This window comes from Falco rusticolus, chromosome 4, assembly GCF_015220075.1.
Source record: "Falco rusticolus isolate bFalRus1 chromosome 4, bFalRus1.pri, whole genome shotgun sequence".
NCBI lineage: Eukaryota > Metazoa > Chordata > Aves > Falconiformes > Falconidae > Falco > Falco rusticolus.
In genome coordinates, this window is record NC_051190.1 from 24,593,063 (window position 1) to 24,613,681 (window position 20,619).

General features: G+C 37.4%; 1 protein-coding gene across 5 annotated transcripts in view; it reads right to left on the reverse strand.

Annotated features, from left to right (window-relative positions):
• Window positions 1-688: 688 nt before the first annotated feature.
• Window positions 689-20,619, reverse strand: part of LOC119147095 (BTB/POZ domain-containing protein KCTD5) — a 37,146-nt gene continuing 17,215 nt past the window's right edge. For 2 of the 5 annotated variants that reach the window (XM_037385642.1, XM_037385639.1), the window contains 3 exons: window positions 15,327-15,452; window positions 12,544-12,602; window positions 689-7,004 (listed from right to left, as the gene is read on the reverse strand). In XM_037385642.1, coding sequence (XP_037241539.1) covers window positions 12,558-12,602; window positions 15,327-15,452 — 171 coding nt within the window. In that variant the 3' untranslated portion in view covers window positions 689-7,004; window positions 12,544-12,557. The remainder of the gene's footprint in view (window positions 7,005-12,543; window positions 12,603-15,326; window positions 15,453-20,619) is intronic. The other 3 variants (XM_037385643.1, XM_037385640.1, XM_037385641.1) reach the window with 2 other exon arrangements.

Sequence of the window (20,619 nt, forward strand, 5' to 3'; positions counted from 1 at the left end):
GCTCTTCTCAATATTAATACTGAATTACAAACTTTTCTATACTTTTAGAGGGCACAGCTGTCAAACTGCCCAAGTAATTTCAGCAACTTGCACTTGGTACTTATTTACTTCCCTCTGCCATTTCTAGCTTTAAAATTTTTGCAGCAAACACGTACTATGTGGCTTCTTCTTAACATTTCTTATACTGTTTGTTGGCCTTATTACAAAGTATCAACTTAAGTTAGCTTAATTTTTCAAACAAAAGAAGCATTTCCAATAAAATGCACAGTACTGGCTTCTAAAATCTGTGATGTTAGGGTGATTTGTGAGTTGTGTGAAAGAAAATGTACACAAAGTGATTAGTTTAAACTTGGTATGTGTTTTTTTGTGTGATTATATATCCATATAATACTATTTTCCTACTGTAATGTTGAGCAGTAGTCATAGTAAATGCAAAGAAAAATACCTTAATGTCCCAGTGGATATATATGTGAAGAAACATGACCTTTTTTTTTTCTTTTGTGACAAAGTCTTTGGGGCTGTAGAAAAGGCTAAGTCTCCTTTACAAAGGAGAAAGTATTCCTGCTTTGAATCACTGCACAAAAATGCAACTACATTTTCTATCTGAAGTGCTGAACTAGCAATATCAGTGATACTACACTGTTAGTGTCAACATTAATGGATTTAGAAAAGATGTAAGACATCAGACTTTAAAAGGAAAAAAACAGGTTTATTTCATGCAGTTTACAATATGCTAGTGTTATGAAAAGAAGGTTAAAAAAATACCCACACACATTTTAATTGTATGTTTGTTTTAAAAATGATGGTTAGCTGTAACCATCCTCAAATGACTTGGGAAGCCCTAGCAGATTTTTGTCCAGGGAAATTCCATGGATTCAGTTTCTTGTCTATGTCTGTGCTAAGAGATTTGGCTAATGCAATAGCATTAAAACCAGATCAAAACTCAAACTTTGCTGCAGTAAGAACACTTCAGAGATAATGAACTGGCACAAAATAAAGTGTTATTGCTAATCCACTATCCAGTAAATAAGATGTCGCAAGTATGGCCACTCGGATAGCAACACAAACAGCTCATGCACAACTGATTTTGAGATCAGTGATTTGGGGGGAGGGGGGGGAAGGGAAGAACACCTGTTGAGTTGGGTAGGAGGGTCAAGAGAGTCCATAGGAAACAGATCTTTCATAGCTAGCCTCAGATGAGGCTCAGGGCAGAAGCAGGTAGAAATAGGTGCCATTTGATACTCCTTCAGTTTGGTGATCTTGCTTCAGGTCCAGGTAGACAGGTTGGCAATGTTTCTCTTACAGTGCCTTGGCACTTGCTTCATCCTAGCAAGCACATGTGAGCCAAGGTAAGTTTGAGTAAAATTGTGCATAAGCTTTTGGAAAATCTTCAAAAGGAGCAATGATCATGTACATTAATACATTAACTCTTACATTTCAGATGACCAGGCCTGGAAATCTCAACAGGTGTTAAGTCAGGTCAAAACTTAGGCTCAGCTTTCCAAGGCAAGAAGACCGCTGTTACAGAACCTCCTCCCTTTCCACCCATCCCCAAAGTAGCAAAATAACTTCCTAGAATTTTCTCTCATTATAGTAGTTATTAACACACAACATCCTAAAGAGAACCATTTGATGGGCCTAGAAAGCTGCATTTGCAGCAGTATCTGTTCACTAAACTTTTGAGAAGTTTATGCCTTGGCAGACCTTGCTGAAGTAAAGGACAGCAAAGTTGCAATATTCAACACTTGCCTGGGGCAGAATCTTCCTCAAAATCTCTCTATTGCCAGTGCCGTTCAGAAGTTGTTACATTTCAGCATAGGCAATAACAAAGTGGTGGACAAGTGTACTGTCTTCTCTAGTGTACTCCTTGCAAGCTGGATACTGAAATTCCAGCCATATATGAATGCTTCAATCTGCAATTGGTTCAGCAATTTGTAAAAAATTTTTTTAGAGTCCATGAGCTGAAAGAAAAACAGATAAGCTGCTTCTTAAACATTATGTGTCTTTCAAAACCTCAAATTAGCCCTGGAAAGGATTTTAGCCCTTAGCATTTCTGCACTGAAAATGGAGAGTTCCTTCTCTCTGACAGTCATTTATAGGCAAACTGAACAGTAAGATCTATTTAGCCCTTTAAAGCCTCAGTTCTGCAAGAAGCCTTTACAGCTCCTGAACTGTTGTGAGCCAAAAGAAAGGCTATATGACAATGAATTCCCTAGAGAGCCTTCCACATAGTATAAATTTTCATTTTAAAAACAATTTTAAGAATAATTCTACATACAAACCCAGGTAACGTCCTGAGATTGCCCTTAAAGCTGGAGTCTAAACTATAACAAAGTAACAGGTAGCATCCTCAGACTGCATGTATTTCAAAATTGTTGTCTTAGAAAAGATACCTCTCCAATGACCACTGGAAGTTCTAATCCAACTGCCCTGAGCTAACAGGTACCGTTAACAGCATAACAAAATCTCATCCCCTTTTCAAAAGCCCCAACCTTTCAGGGCTGATTGAAGAAGTTCATTTAAAAAACTTCAAAGATACTTTTGATGTGGTGACAGAGAGAATAAAATAGGAGAATGATAATTTATGATTTTATCGCACCTCAGGTGAACAAAATCCCAAGCTTCATCTCCAGACTCTCTTTCACTTGACTTTGATCTTCATTAAAAGCCCAGTACTTCACTTCTCAAGCAATGTATTCCAGTATACCTGAATGACTGGACAATACGCTTTATAATCCATTTTCTAGGTCATTTTGTTCAATCAGATACTATTGTATTTTTACACTCCAAGTTCATTTTTGTAACTGTAATTTGTAATTAGTGTGTTAATTTGCTGGTGGTAGCTCTCTACAGCTCAAAAAGAGACGGACAACACTCAACAACCTCAACAGACGTTCACAGAATACAGTGTTCTGCTCTGAGAAGCAGTCTTCTGAAAACACCATCATCCTACTCACCAAACCTGTTCCCTAAGCATGCTTGCAATCAAGTTTTCTTTTAGCTAATCTGCTAGTTTTCATACTTCTCCTGAAAAAAGCCCCCCTCTCAGAGAAAGAAGAGATTCAGTTTTGGTATCTTCAGGAAATACTCCTGTTTCTAATCAAACATAACTGTGCAATCACACTGCTAGAAATGGAGGTACACAGCTATTGTCTAAAGAAAATCTGTAGACAAAAGAGTTGGATGGATACACCAAGTTCAATTTCTTAAGAAATCTCTTTTACTAATGCTACAATGGAAGATTTATCACATTTATCAAATCAAAGATTTTACAAAGGAACTTTTATCATTACAAGAAACATAGCTGAATTTGAAAAACAAGACAGTACATTTCCCAAATTTTATGAGTATATGATTCTGAGGGCAGAAACTTTAGTAGGTAATCAATACAAGCTTCTAAATACTATCAGGCCTTTGACACACAATTCAGTTACTGTGGGGTAACAAACTGCAATTAGCCATAATCCATGGGAACCCCACAGTAAGTGGGAGAGAATTCCCAGTAAACTTGTGTCTTTTGTTAATTTGAAAAAAAATAAAAATAATCCATTTCACATTTACTGTGGGAGCTGCTAAGTCAGACTACACTTTTGGACTGTTATTATGGACCAGGTGACATTCACATCTTAAGAGGCCTCGGAATGACTTATTCATTGCAGATAAGCTCTGATATAATTGCCACTTGAAGAAGTCAAAAACCTTTAATATAAAAATGTTACCTTCAATACAGAAAATTAGCCGCTGACAAAACTTAAGGCCAACAGTATGCTCTCTGTTTCCTAACTCAAAGCACAAAATTGCTATGGTAAAACTGAACTTCTCAGTGATTAAACAAGTTCTGCAAGGAGTTTGTTGTGTAAAAGCCTTTAAACAATTTCACTGAAAATCCACTAATCATCTGCTGAAGTAACCTCCTGTTCCATGGACAACACACCAAACAACTTCACTGACTATTTGTATAGCAGAAGGGTTGAAAGTTAAATATTTCATAGAATTTACATTTTCATGAGAGGTCACCTTGATTAACTCTTATGTTTTGGTATCTCTGCTTTCCTGCTTCACTTCTTTCTGCTATCATCTCTCTGTGCTCAGGATCTTAAACTCTAACCTGGAATACTGTTCTGATTTAAGAACAGAGAAGCTGTGTAAATCCAGAGTTAACGTCAAAGGTTTTTGCAGCATGGCTATCCAACTACAGCCCCCCAGTGAACCCCCCGGCTTTACACAGTCACAGGCAGTTCTCCTGAGGTAAATACTCCCCAAATGACAGAGAAGAACCAAAGGACTCCCGCTTAAACTACCAGTACATTACCTCATCCTGCAAGATCGTAACAGACGAAGCAATGCTTGCAAAACCTGGTGATGTAGATTGGACTCTAATGCAATTACCTTGTTACCGTAGCTAATTTTATTTGAAATTACAAGAGTCAAATAAAAAGAAACCAAACTTAACATAGGGATCCATTCTTAATGCCTTGAAAAAGGCATACAGTAGCACTTCCATCTATCTGAAAGCCTCACATGTTCACAAAAATTAAAGCAATAATGACGTTAGCAAGAACAGGAAAGTAGTTATTTCAGGTGGTCTCAAACAACATCATATTTAAAATAATTTACAAGGTACCTGCCTATTAAAGTTTGCCTTCCCCCCCCCCCCCCCCCTTAAAATCTTTGTGAGGTACTGGAAACAAAGTGCAAAATGATTAACCACTCATTTCCCCAAAATTTGCTACAACAAGGATACAATGTAAATTAGATTGTAGGAAATCTCACCATAAAAGCATGTTTTTAAACTGAAAATACTCCAGTGAAAAAACATACTTGGAGAAACATGCCCTTTTACATATTCTAAATTTGTTCAGTTTGCTCAGTTTGTTACTCATGCTTTGCTGCTGTCATTCTTGAAATTTTCACTTTATGAAATACTTTTTTGGGTTAAATAAGAAAGACAACAGAAATGCCGATTCATAAGGATCATTGTAAAACAGGTATTTTAGGCATTAAAATCCACTTAGACCAATGCCAAATTCTTCTGTAGGACACAAAGAAAACAACAAGAAACATCGTTAGCTGCAATTCCATGAGCTAGGGAGCTCAGAGAATTCCGTGGAGTCATACTGTTTAAAAACACAGTAACTACTGCAGCAGAGGAAATGTTTTAATATGCAGTTAACACAGACAACTGTTAAAGTTATTTTCAGATACACAAGATAATCTGTTACTATTTAGGGGAAATTTGGGTGCTAAATTTAAGCTGATAAAATAGGGGTGTCTAAAAAAGTATAAAAGTATAAACATTTTCCCCTACACAATTACATTTTTAGTAAATTCAATTCAGTTTTAACATCTTAAAAAAAGACAAACTTTTTATGTGTTGTTGCGCAGGGGCCAGCAGCTTCCTGTGCAGACCACATCCAAGTCACAAAATGCATTACAAACCCTTTCAAGCATTAGATGCATGGACAAAACATTTAGCCCATTACTTAACTTGCTTAGTAGAAATGGTTTTTTACAAATTGTTTCTGCCAAACTTTTACCAATGTATAATAAGTCCTTTAAAAAAAAAAAAAAAAGTAGACCCTGGGTGTTTGAATATCAGGCTTTTGTGTCAAGGATTACCTAGAGTATATGCATAAATTCTGAAGTTACTGAGAATGAAAACGGTCACGTCTTTAGAATTCAAAACAATCTTGTAGCCTTTTGAAATTCCCTTCCACTGTTTTCATAAGTCAACGAAGCTGAGTTTTATACTGTCAATTTCATTAAGTGTTTTAAAGATGTGCTAAAGATTTTGCTCAAAACATAGTGTATTAAAAAGCTCCAGTCTTATGTATTAGCCTTCATCAGCGACAAACTAATAAAGCTGCACCAGATGTTTTCAGTCAGTGTTCTTTAACTGCATAGATGAAATAGTACAGAAAGAGAAAGGTTGATTACAGGTATCCTGAATGTCTGAGTAATTAAGTTTTTCAATTGGATGAGCTTGTGTTCACGCTCACGGTTGATTTTAATCCCAGTCACAGATATAGGCATCTAGGACTAGCCAGCCGTATTTCTGTACAGCCTTCAGCTCTTGAAAAATCTCTGCTGTAATCCACAGAGTTCAATGCTTATAGGCATGTTATAAAAGCACAAACACACATATGAGTACAAATATCTCAAAAGAAACAGAATGTTTAAGTGAATTTTGATTCCCCTTCCAAACATCTGGCTAAGACTGGAGCATAACTTTCTCAGGAAGAGACTGTTTTAACAGAAGGAACATCAAGAATAACTCAGATGAAAGCCATTTTCTCTGAGTTTAGTCTTCCCTTTGGGTATTAAAATATGCTATAAATCCAGTCAATATATACAACCTTCCATTTGAGAAACCTTTTGTCTGTTGTGTAACTTTTTACGTGCTAATTTCAGTTGATCTCCTAGGCTGTTCTTATGTAAGAGCATGTCACAGAGCCATAAGGAATGTGCAGTATAACACAGTCAACTGGGGCTGCCGCTGATTCTGAAACAAAGTAGGCCCAATTATTTGCATTTGTGGGCTGTAGAGTGTGTGTGTGTGTAGCACCAATTACATTGTCCTTTAAACGTTTACAATGATTAGTAGGAAAATGTCTCCAAACTGATCAACATTGGGTCATCCAGCACCAGGCATTAAGTGCTACATGTCTCGGAGGAAAATATGCGTGCATGGTCATTTCTTTTCAAATGACCAGTGTCAGTCAGCCCACAAGAGAGTACAACCATGCACTACAACCAAAACTTAACACACACTCCCACACCATCTATTCCCATTGCATAATCTTGCAATGCTTTCAGCCAGTTGACACCAGCTTATAGGCAAAAATGGTTGAACCCAGATCAACAGAAAATTGTCTAAAATCAGGTATTTTCTTTTGCAGCTGAGCCTCTTCAGTGTGACAATTCACTGTGTCTTGGAATAAAAGAGAAAAAATTGTCACCATTCAATACTGTCTTCACATCCTGGAACCTCGTTCTTGCAAAATCTGAAACAGACCAATAAAAATTCTATAAATGAAAATTCGCTCAATGCCATTCCTACAGACGGAGGTCAAAGAGCAACATAATGACTATTTCAAATAACTGATGAAGCGTCAGGGAGCTGGTTCAAGGACATTCCTGAAGTCTGTGCTTCAAGGCTAGAAAAAGACAGATTGATACATACAATATCTACTATCGATCATCATTAAAACAGATGTAAATTACTGCTAGGAATTGAGTACGATTAATACAACCAAAGCTTAAGGGTTGGTAGACGTAAAAATTAAGCCATTGCACCTCATCCTAGTTCTGAAGATGCTTAGGTCCTGTATGGTAAATGAACATGGGTACTTGATTAGAAATCAGTTTTAATCTTCATTTTTCTTGTTCCAGTAAAATGTCTTCAGCTCTCTGAAGTTTCAGCTGCAAATTGTGTCCCATAAATTAGTGCTGAAAACATGAACTATCAACTCAAAATGTGCACAAATGAGGCACTGGATGAGAGGACACAGGAAGTTTTCAAAGGCCAAGACTACGAGCTGGCAAGATTTGCATCAACAGACTGATTCAAAATGTGAAATAGATGCCCAGGCTTGGTCTTTTGCATGAATTAAAGTCAACCAACTACATTCCTTCACAGCCTTTTACTATGCTGTTTAGACACACAAAGCTTACCAGTTGGACTGACCTGCTATATGAAAACAAGTATTACTCTGACAGCAGTTTAAAAATATTTTTACAGTAATAATATTGGTTCATGCAAGATCTCACAAGTTTTTTAGGCATCCTTGCCCCCATGAAAATTATTTATGTGGACACAGGACACAGTGCATTGAACTTTTCATGCATTACATTGTTCATCATTATCCCTTGAAACACCAAGTCAGGCAGCTGAGGGGCAACACAGGCTCTGACTTCATGAGGAATGTATTTCTTACTCTGTCTAAGAAATTTGATTCTCCCACTGTTACCAAGGAACCGAGATCCCCATTACAGTGAGTAAAAGGATTTTTTTCCCTAAAAGCAGTTGGTTTGTTTAATATTCACTTCAAAAGGCATATATTAAATACAGGGACTTCAGTCTAATGGAAACAAAACATCTGCCCCTGAAAAACCTAGGCACCCTAGTCTATAGCATCTTACAACATGAAGACTGCCTATTCTACTTCCAATTTGACACCTTTTTCCCTTTTCTGTTTCAATTCTCTTTGGCTCCTCCCGTGAGGAAAGGATCCAAGTCTTAGGATTGACTGTCCAAGCAACAAGGTTTCTCATGTTGCTACTCTAAATGGAATGGCAATCAGGAATAACGAGGTCGGCTCTCAGGCTGCACAGTAGAGCTAACTGCCTAAGCAAACTCTAGAACCAATTGTGACAGCAGCCAAATAAAGCATTAAGCAAAGCTTCAAATACACCCAGCACAAGTACTTAACCATGTTAATTTCTAAAGTAAAAGTATCTCTAATGATACTTCATTTTCTTTCGCTTCTTGACAGTTTTTCTAGTACTGGCAAGGGCTCTTGATTTCCAAAGCTGGAAGCAAGCAAAGGCACAATCCCTGGATAATGGCATAGCTGTCTTCAAAAAAGAACTCCCTTCTACAGTGATTTCACTGTAGTCTGATACTAAGGCAAACACCTGATGCTAGTACTCAGTAGCATATTCCATCCCAGAGGACCCACAAAATCTGACAGCACACACCAACCCTTCAGTCTTTGTGCTTGTCAGTTAAACATTGGCAACCGCTTAACACAGCACAGTAGTTTCATGTATGCTTTTTTATTCAAAGTATAGATATTTGGTTTCTTTTAAATATTGTTAAAATGTTGATAACATTGTAGCCTCTAGCAGTCATCAAGCCTAATACGCCTCTCTCAGTGACTGTAGTCAAGTAGGGTCTCACCTGCTTTCCACAACTCCATAGGATTTTTTTTTAAGGACTGGAGTTCATAAAGAACCTGTCACCATTTGTGTGCCTCAGGGACAGTTCAGAGACAGTTCAGTGTTAGCTTAAAAAAAAAAAATTAAAAAATCCATTTTATCACTTGCTCACTGCACTTCCTGCTGTACCTGGATCTCACTCTGTACATACAAAGTTATTTTTAATTTCAAATTCTGTATTATTATTTTGAAGTTAGGAAGCCAGTTGTCACTGTAGCTACTTTGACAAATTTCCAAAATAAAGAAAGATGTTTCCTGCCGGCCATGACATGCTTTAGGGTATATTTTATATGCAAACATTGTGTATTCCATTAAGATAATTTACTATGTGTACTAAGCAAAAAGCATTTCATATGAAACTGTAGGAAAGATGTAAGTGAATTCTGTGAGGAAACGCCAGGCCCTGAAAATTGCTCAGCAGCTGCTGGTATAATACATCCAAAAGGCATCAGACAAACTTACAGAACACAGGGTCACTGATACCTGCTCACGGCATCATAGTGTCACTGTAGCTTTCATACAATGATCTGGATGCAGGCTTGAAGGCAAAATTCCTAAACTGAGACTTACTGGAAGGTGGGGAAATATATCAAGAGTTAATTTTATAAATATGCTTCATACTTAAAATACTTTCCTCAAGTAGCTGCTGTTGCTCACAGCTGAGAACAAAGTGCTGGAGTAGATGTCCCGACAGTGGGTAATGGTCTGACGCAGCCAACACGTAAGTGAAACAATCTCCAACAGAGAAAAGTATGGCTGAAACAAGCACCTCTGCAGTGAGAATACTGGATCTATTAATTCCGTGAATCTTTTCAATTTAAAATGAAACATCTGAGTTTATTCTCTCATAGAAGACAAAAAGTACTTCTAAGATTAAGAGTTAGAACTATTTTCTGTAGCTTCAAGAATACATACAATAAGATAAAGCTAAGCCAGATCTGGATGCTGAACTTTGCACACTTCACTGAGCCAGTAAACCCAATGTAAAGCAGAAAATTCTATCAGATCAGGCAATATTTTAACACAGTTTTCTTGGTAATTCTTCTGTAACCCCTACCTTTACTAAAGGGGAAATGATTTCCAATCAGCAAGCTCCCATGAGAGGTGTTCCATCCACCTCTGCTCAGAAACTGTGTGAAAGAGTACTAGTCACGGACAGTGACTTTGTCAAAAGAAGAAAATGAATTCCAATTATCAGGAATTGTATCAAAATTGTACGTACTTACTAAATATTGAAATGGTGACTTGACTCTGTTCTACAATTCAAAATTCCTCCTTTTTTTTCCTGAAAAGCCCTGTAATAAGACTATTCCTAAAAACTTTGGTGGCTTACTGAGCAAAACTGTCAAAAGAAGACAGCTCAACACTAATAGAGGTCAATAAAATTTGAAACAGTTATGTCAGGTCTTCTCACAAACTGTTAATAGCTAGGATTGAGGAGTATGTCTGGAGCAGAACCAGGCACAGACGAAGTTTTCATTTGAGAACGTGCTTTACTAGCTAAACAGGTGACTTCACTGATAATGCTCCTCTGTCTGCACACTTTAGAATAGAGAATCACCAAATGGTTTGGGTTGGAAGGAACCTTTAAAGATCATCTAGTTCAACCCCTTCATCCATGGGCAGGGACATCTTTCACAAGGTGAAATGCTTGAAATGATGCTCAAAGCTCCCCCCGCCCCAACCCAACCTTGAACACTTCCAGGGATGGGGCATCCACACCTTCCCTGGGCAACCTGTTCCTGTGCCTCACCACCCTCACAGTAAAGATTCTGTCATTATACCCAATCTGAATCTACCCTCTTTCGGTTTAAAAACATTGCCCTTTGTCTTGTCACTACAGGCCCTGGTAAAATGTCTTTCTCCATCTTTCTTATAAGCCCCTTTTAAGCATTGGAAGGCCGCAATAAGGTCTCCCTGGAGCCTTATCTTCTCCAGGCCAAACAATTCTAACTCTCTCAGCCTGTTTTCATTGCAGAGGTGCTCCAGTCCTCAGACCATTTTTGTGTCCCTCCTCTGGACCCACTTTAACATGTCTTTCTTGTGCTGGGGACCCCAGAGCTGGACACCGTGCTGCAGGTGGGGGTCTCACCAGAGCAGAGTAGAGGGGAAGAATCACCTCCCTTGACCTGCTGGCCATGCTGCTGGTGATGCAGTCCCAGATAATTGGCTTTCTGGGCTACAAGTTTATGTTGCTGGCTCATATCCAGTTTTTTTACCCACCAATATCCTGAAGTCCTTCTCTGCAGTGCTGCTCTCAATCCATTCATCACCTGGTCTGTACTGATACTGGGGACTGACCTGACCCTAGTGCAGATCTGACAAAAAGATTCTTTATTTTCATGTTTCAGTTCCATTTTTGCTCCAGGTGCACCACATCCAAAGTTGACAAACTCTAAACCATGTTGAATGAACTCTCATATCGTAGGGGCCCCGAGTGTGACTGCTTCTTAGGGAAGCAGAACAGAATAACTATTTCCTCCCACTCAAAATAAATCTGGTGCATATAGAATAGCGTTTTAAGGACTGTTTGTCTCTCAGGCAGCTTAAGAAGCTTGCTTTCAATACCAGCACAGTGCCAGTTTATTTTTTTCAAAAAAGCTTCAGATCTGATCCACTCCTTACAGCCATTCCTGAAGACTTGGCAAAATACCTTATTCTACCTGAGCAGTAGTTTCTGTTAGCATCAGTTAAGAAAATAAAATAGGTTCTTCTTCAGCCATGTGGAAGCAACACTTGAGAAAGAAGAAGTGTAAGGTTGTTTTACAACTAAAAAGTTCAGGTGTATACATGAGAAGCTGGAGTTCCATCTCATGCAATGGTAAGTATCTTCAATTTATACAGGCTCAAATGACTACCCGCACACTGTATCACCGAATATTCAATGATAAGTTACCTTCTAGAAATTGGATAGTAGAATAAATATGAGCAGTGCTTGCAGACACATCAGGAAAAGGTTGGAACAGTTGTTCTTTGTGATGCAACTTTGTGTTCTCCCACTTGTGACTTCAATAAGATGTCATACTAGAGTGGAAAGGACCTGATCCCTCCTCAGAGAGAGTTGTTTCCTATGACAAATATAACTGTAGCACCAAGATCACAATATTTACTTATATTTGCCAAGTCTTGATTCAAAAGTTGTCAGTTCCAAAATTATCAGAAGACCATCTTTTGACTATGTTGCACTTCAGTCAAGTTCACTAACTTTTTGCCAAATCAGACATTTACCAGAAATGTATACTGTAAGTTTGTATCAGATGACCCAACATGTAAAAAACCCCAACATTTGAACAGAAAAGCTGGTGCATGGAAAATAAAAATGAAAAGCAATTCTGACCCTGGAATCTACATGAAGAGCTCTCCTTCTCAGCAAAGAGATTGGTTCAAAGGAACCAATCACAATACAGCTTGTAACAGTAACACTAATTATTCTGTTGAAGAAATAATATCCAGAACAGGAAAACTACCTTTGCTAACCGTGCCACAACTATAACCACAAACACACACACCACCAGGGCTAGCCAAAGGGCACCACTACTGGGGGTAGGAATTGGATGGGGCAGAAAAGCATCTGGGTAAAATCCTAGGGCAGCTAGTGCTCACCATGACATTTACACTTAATCTGAGTCATTCATATCGTAATCCGTTTCTTCATCCTCACTCTGAGTGGCATGCAGCATGCAGCAAGTATAGAGAAAGGAAGGGAAAAGAAGAGATTGCAAGTGAGTCAGAGCTGCAACAAAGTACAGTCCATTTATACTTGAAGCATCTGGGAACGACATTTATTTACTTTTATCTGGGACTCCCTCTCTTTGTAAGAAAGTATGACAGCAAGGAATTTCAATGAGGAACATTACAGATTTCATTAAAATTTCCTTTTTCAAATGTCCTAAAATCAGCAGATAGAAGTCAACAGTGCCATGCAACAAAACAATAGGGACCAGAAGTATAGAGAAAATTTAAATAAAACTGCAAAGCTGGTACTTTAAATCCATGTAACTCTTCACCATGGATGGGAAAGGATAGCACTTGAGAATCTAACTCTGGATGCAGATGTTATGAATAAGCTTTGGTCATTTGTCCCAAGAGTGACAGATCAATAAAGTGGTATAAAAGGGAAGAATGCTCATGTGAATACAGGTTATCTTTCAGTAGTGCCATGCTTACCAGTTAAAGCCACTGGAACCATTTAAGTCAATGTCCCCAATGCCGTTAACCTCTTTTGCTTAGCTGTATTAGAAGGTTATGTGGAAGTCAACTACTAACTTACTATGCACATTGTTTTCCAAAAAAAGAAAACACAAGAAAAAAAATCTCTTAAGAAGGAATGAAGGTGAAGCTTGATTAAATGGGCTATCAGAAAGTGTTTTTTCCTGTTCTGAAAGTCCAGTATTATAAATTAAAATTGAAGTGCTTGTCAATAAAAATTACATACTGGTAGATTTTTGTCTTCTCTAACCTAACTTCCTGTAAAAGTGATAGGAAGACTTTCTCATGGCTTCTAGAAGTCAGTGCCAGTACATGAATACGTTCTGTATATATCACTGGATACCAGATTTTCAATCATATGAACTTCACAAAGACCAACTCTGACACTAATGAACAGATTGCAGACTAGAGGATTAACATTGGCTAAGAGGGAAATATTGAGACAAGAGCTCCCAAGGTCTATCCAGTCAAGATTCCTGAACACAGCTGTCAGAAACTTCTCAGCAAAAAGTTTTTTTTTTCTTTTTTTTTTTTTCCAGGCACAATATAGATCAATTTTTTTTTTACATATTAGAAACACAATATATAAAAAATAATTCTCCAAGTATTGTCATTAATTACTAGCAACAGCTCAATTCTTCCAGGGCAGAAAGACTGACTGTTTAAAACTCCAACCAAAAATAAAGTAATTATTATTCATCACCCTGGTCAAATTACGCTGTGCTCTCTTCTCTGAAACAACGACAAAGAAGCACTTCAATGATTCTGCTTCTCTCAGAGTGACTGAATCTACAGAGCTGTACTGCACAGTGAACTTTTGTATTTAGGATTTAATAGTTTCATTTGGTCCATATTTTCTTTTACATTAAGGATGCAGTGTAACTCTGGCAACTTATGAAGTTGCCTGAAGATGTACTACCATTCCTTATGAAAATGTTTATTAGGTTCTAGAATTCCATGTTTTATTTCAGGTACATATCTCAGCCCTAAATTATTACCACACACTTCTTTAACTTGTCTACTGCTAAAGTTTTTCTGAAGCACTCTGGCAAAAGCAGACCTTGACTAGGGTTTTGGAAAGAGTGAGTGTGGCTTTCCCAGGTTTACTGTTTACCCTTGACTACATTAATGCCTTACAGCTCTTTGGAAGTTTTATCTCAACCATTAGCATAAATTAATCATTTCAATAAGAATCCAAAAGAAAGTTTGGAGCGTTTTTATAGCGCAATTTACATAAATGTCTCCATATGTGTAGCTGGATAACCAAGTGACAAGGCACAGAAAGCAGTGAAGTTTTACCTATTTGAGGCCTCAGTGCCAAGACCCAGATCAATTCTTAGCACTATTAAAAAAATTTCATTGAAGGAGATTCTTGAAAATGGAATCTTTGATGTTTTACCAATTGCTTTCCATCTACATATACTAAATCAAAAGCTTTTAAGCCAACTACAGAAGTATCCAGTCGTCTGTAGTCGCCTCCTCATACAAAGTAGATACAATGATAAAAACTGTTCAATATGCACTGAAGATAAGACTACACTTAAGTACATAAGCAGTCTGCCTTACTACTATTCAGTTGTGTATTTACATTTTCCCTTGTACAAACTCTGAAAGACAACCAAGTAAAATGCTAAGATATTGTGCCCATTACAATCTTTTTATAAAGCCAGTTACAGAAAAGTAGAGAACCAGGTAGAAACCTGAAAATATTAACCTAACAAATACCTTCATTTTATAACATATTGCATGGGTATGTTTTTCAGAGACAGCATATTACAACCTCCATTCCTGATGGTAAGACTTCTTCAGCTGAACTCAAGCAAGAAAAACAGGTTTTGACTGAACAGTGGCAGAATAAGGAACCATTCAAATGCATCAGAAACAAAACCTAGATTCTCAGCTGTAACACCAAACATTTGCCAATACTCAAAAAAATAGGACAGGTATCAGGAACAGTACAGAGTATTGCATGTAGAGAACCCATTTGGTATAAGAAATGCAAGGTGGCTGTACCATTTACAGTCTCTCATACAATGGACAGGGAACCATTATTAATCATAAGTGAAAGGGAAAAAAGGCAATTAAATAATGGTCCAGAACAAAGGTAGGCCTAGCACAACTTAGTGAAGCCCACCCAATTTGACACCATTTCTTCAGTCCAACGTTTAGTAAATTACCTTTGCTTTTTCACTGGGTTCACTGGTTGTGCCATAGGGAGTGTTATGCAATTCCTTTGAGACAACACACAGAAACTCAGCCTGATCTTCATTGCCATAGTTATAGGATGAACCAATACTGACCAGCTGAAAGATGGGGGGAGAAAAAACAAAAAAAAGTCAATCGCATTTCCACATTAAAAAAATTCCATAAATACTTGTCATTAGTACAAACACTCCTCAACCTTCAGACTGTTGGTTGTGCCTGAAGCATGATTCTCCACTTCAATGCAAACACATTTTGATGTTGACAAATACACTGACACTCTGATGATGAGATAAACATAGTTTTTCTTTTTAAACATTTACATAATTAATGATTTACGGTTATGATTATACCGTGAAAGAAAAGGCTACAGAGGCAGGCCAGTAGAGAAGTAGCCTGTTCCCTGTTTCTGTTATTTACTGGAAACTTTCCCATCCTCCAAAGTTAATTTTTAAAAAGTTTGTATGTGGTATCTTAAATGTGGCATGATTTAACATGTAAATGGATGCATGCAGGAAACACTTTAGCCTGAAGGGATACCCACCACCTTACCTAGAGCAATGGTACTTCTATTAAAGCACAGTTTGAGTAGACAAAGACAAAATTTTCATTTGATTGGAAAAGAGCAAGACACAGCATGGTGGGACACCAAGCTTAACATCTGAAGCTCATACCTACTGCTACAGGGAAGTTAAGGAAGCACTACAAGCAGAAGCCATGTATAATGAGACATGATGTATTTACAAGCTTCTACAAGTCTCAGTATTGAATCATAAATGACAATTTACTGAGAAAGAAGGATACACTCAACATCAGTACGATCATCAGTACATTTATCAAATGGCAGAAATTTCATGTAACTTGTCTTACCTTACACACTTACTAATGCTAGAAGCTTTACATAGCCTGTCTTTCCAAGTCTGAATCAATTCAGATGTAGCTGGTTCACATATTTTAAAGGTTTACTTCAAAAGTCTGACAAGATAATGTATGGGGCTATTACTATTGACACAGATCAAAGCCCTAAAAATCAACCTATTGCACAGGTACACTCTATCTACATGTTATTACCAAAACTATAGTAAATCTACCTACCAAGTCACCACACATTATCAGGCTGTCCTATTCCCCAATCTCTCTTACTTATATCATTAAAATATCCTGGTAATGGCCCCATAGAAATGGATTCACTTGTTTTTTAGGGCAACAGCATTTGCAACACCATAGTTACCTGTCTAAATCCAAACTCTGTACTGTCATTAGTCTAGCAGAGCACCAAACAGAGTAAAAGCCTTTTTAAAGCAGGGAAGATGCAGCCAAGATGAAATCTTGGTTCAGAACCCGTACTTCAGTGATAAGATTATTCCCCCAACAAAAGTGGAAATACACCAAAGTTAAACACAGCTTCCATATAGCACTGTCGGGAGAAAATAAAGCCTCATAGTACTTTTAAGGAGAGAGGAGAGATGTGCAGATGTTCCAGCACTGTGGTAAGACAGCCAAGCAAGCACCTCCACAGACAAAGAGCAGCAGGCAGTATGTCTGCACAATGAACCAACCTGATGCCAGGCCTAGGCAATGTCAAAGTTTTTGGACCCTGATGGTATTACAGCATACAAGGCTCAGCGTCCAATGAACAGTACTGGCAATCAGAATTCAGTGCTCTCAACCTGCCTACTTTAACTACACTGTCTGGGTGTGATCACCAGAAGCATTTCCCTCCCTCCTCCACTCCTAACATCACTCTAATTTTGCAAAATGCATACATAGTCAGTAATGAACACAGGCAGATCAAAAATGAATGCGATAAAGATGTTTTTTCCACAAAAAACATGTAACGAAGATACAAACTCCCAGTTTTTTTAGAAGCACCAATACATCCTCACTGGAATACAAAGACACCGTTTATCTTGAGACATTAAGTCTATTAATCTTTCACAAGGGATACTCTGTAGTCTGCACCATAGCATGTTTGTATAACATAGAATCATAAACCCCAAAAAGTAACTAGTTGCTTAATTGCACAAAATGGGCTAAGAAAGTCCACTGAAAAGCTGGAAAATCAACCCAGACTTACTTCATATAGAGAGATTTGTTGATTCTCTTCCCTATCAGCAAAAAACATCATGCACAAATTTTCAGAAGAAAAGCAGTTAAGCTGCCTCTAAGTCTGCTGAAGTGGTGTAAAGTTTATCCTATATATTATATAGCAATTACAAACCATATAATTCAAATACAGTAACTGCTTCAATTACTGAGATAAAATGTAGGACTACTTTAAACAGTAATTTTAACCTACTTAAAGGCTAGAAAACATTCAAAAAGCTGGATACATGTTTAAATAAAGCCACACAATCTACCTTCTCTGAAGAGAAGTTTGAAGAATAATTTTGATTTAGTATACAGCCAACTTTTCTTCTTGCAAAATGGCAAGAATCTGATATCAGATAAGCTATGATAACAACTACCAGAAGGAAATAGAATTCTTTACTCATTGACAGTCAAAATAAATAAATTACCTCTCTGAAAGTTGATATGCTACAAGACCCAAACCATCAATCCTAGTCCAAGAAGGTTGATAGGTCCTCAGCTGATAGCTGCTCACATCCCTCACTAATGCTTCATAATCTAAAAAAGCTGACCTTTTGCACCTATGTCTTTCTAGGAGATGTGGCAGACCAATTACTTATTAGCCAGTTGGATAGCACTATCAATTTAGCTGACTGCAAAACATCTGGATGACTTTTTGCCATTACTACTCAGCTGGTGCATTTCAAGATAGTCACTCTTGCAACATTAAACACAAGTTCTTTGAAACTCCAACATGTGATAACTCTTGTAAGCAGTTCCACATACGTGCAACTAAGAATGTATTATTGGCATAGTATCAATAGCATGCTAGAAACTTCATTGTAGCTTTTTGCGAAGAATCAGCAGTAATAAGGGTGATGGAAGAAAAAGAAACCATGGAAAATTATTGCAGATTAGAACTGAACTGTTGTGTCTGAAAGTCTGATCAGAAATAAAGTAATATTTTAGCACTTGTATTCCAAAAGTCACCCCACTGTTCCCAGTGTTGGTGGCAACACTTTAAGAAGGATGCTGATAAACTGGAAGGAATTGCTAAACTCCCTGACCCCATGTCTGTCTGTCCCTGCCATGCCTCCCCATCCCCCCAAAAAAAGAACCTACAACAAATCAGAGTAATCTGAGGTCTGCAAAACATGCATTACAATGCACAGGAAAAGGATATCAGATTATCCAGCCTACTGTTTCTCAGACTTCTGGAAAGGACAAACTCTTTTTGGCTCATGGGGCTTAACCAGTAGGGAGTTTTAGTGACCAAGAACTTAAGGAGGAAAAAAAGAACATTTTGAAACTCTGAATTTTGTAGATTTTTCTGATTCTATACAAATTTATATACATGGGTGTATGTATTTCTCCTCACGTTTTTTTTCCTTCCATGACCTGTTTCATTACACTCCTTATTAAAGCAGTGTGATCCTGCCTGAGCGTCCAGGAGCACCAACAGTGTCATAACCAAGCACAGGAAAATGACAATGTTACTTATCACAGAAAATTTATTAGATCATGATCCATTCACTGCACTGAATAAGGGTGCTGACACTAGTAGGCTGTCAGCTGTAACTAAAAAAAGACAGGAATGGAAAGAAGTATTATTATTATCATAATTAATTATTACTAATATTAATTATTATTACAATCATTATCATCATAATTAGATCAACAGAAATATATTTATTTGCATTATATTACTTTATGTGCCAGTACAGGTCAGGATTTTCCTGAAAAGACTTAAGAAATAACAGGGAAGTTCCTGTCTCATAAAGATTGAACTTCTAAGTAAGATAAAAGCTGACAATCAAATAGAGCAAAGTTAAAAACCACAAACAGTCTGGCATACATAAAGTGGATGGTGACTACCTGATGCCTAGCTATGGTTAGGCGTTTTTTTCAAAGAGGAAAGATTTAAGAATGATTTCAGGGACAACAATGAGGTAACTTTCTGAGAAACTTTTCCTAAGTCTGCAGCTCTGTGAGAGTATAACTTTCAATTTCAAAAATTTCAAAATAGACTATTTAAGAAAAACAGATGATAAAAGTAGTATAGCTGAGAGAACAGGTCAAATGATTCCTGCATCAAGTTACTCAATGGCAGCAAAATATATGAATCGCTTCCTGTCTTGAATCAATGACTGTACACCTAAAAATATCCCTATGAATAGGCAAAATGGTTGGTGCATCACTTCTAGGAATGTTGGTTTTGAAGTGAACAAATTTCACGCCTAACTGAATTGAGAGAGATCTCAAAATTGGCTGCTATTTCCATAACCTGCCTATGCAGATTTGCTATACTAGTTTAACAATATTGATTCAGAATCTATACAGTACATTTGCAGGACAAATTAGCAATAGTATTACCATCACAGATAACCACTCCAACTTGCACAAACTGCATCCCTGTCTTTCTTGGCTTCTCACTGGAGTTACTCATATTAACTAACTCTTCTACTTCATGACTACCAACTTCCTTCTCTTTGTGTGATGGTCTGATTCTCAAAATCAAGTAAAGTTCATAACAATTATTCTCAAATTCTATTCAAATATTCTTATATTTGAATATTAGTTCTTTTTCAGACATGGTGAATTCCTTGTACACTAGAAAGTTTGTCTTTTTCTTGGTTTTAGATAGAAAAAAAGAAAGTCCTCTCCTCATTTTTTTTTACACAGGTTATATGCATGTAAGAATGCCGCTATGGCTTTTAGAGTTCATTCTGCTGCCTTCTCAAAGGATTTGCAAAAGGCTATAGAGATACATACACATCAGTTGTTAAGCTGAGCACTGAAGAGTGAAACCAGGATCACAAGCATATTTAGCATATTTATTTCAGGTCTCTTAATGCAATTGTCAGACATCAAATTGAGGAGGAAGGAAAATAATTCCCTTCCAGTTGTTTTTTTTTGTGGGTTTTTTTTTGTGTTTTTTTTTTTTTTTAAATTTTATACCCGCCTTTCCTCATCTCCCATTTAATTATGCTGAATTTTACTTTCAACTACCTAGGACATCAGCGCATGAATAACATCATGCTGCCTGCACCCTACACATCCTTAACAACAGGTCACATTTCCTACTCGGTTCCAGAAAGTCTGCAAACCCAGTGCATTAATTCCACATTTTGAATGTTACCTATACAACTTTAAGAAACAGTTACATTGTTGGTACATTGAAAGCAGATTCTGGAATAC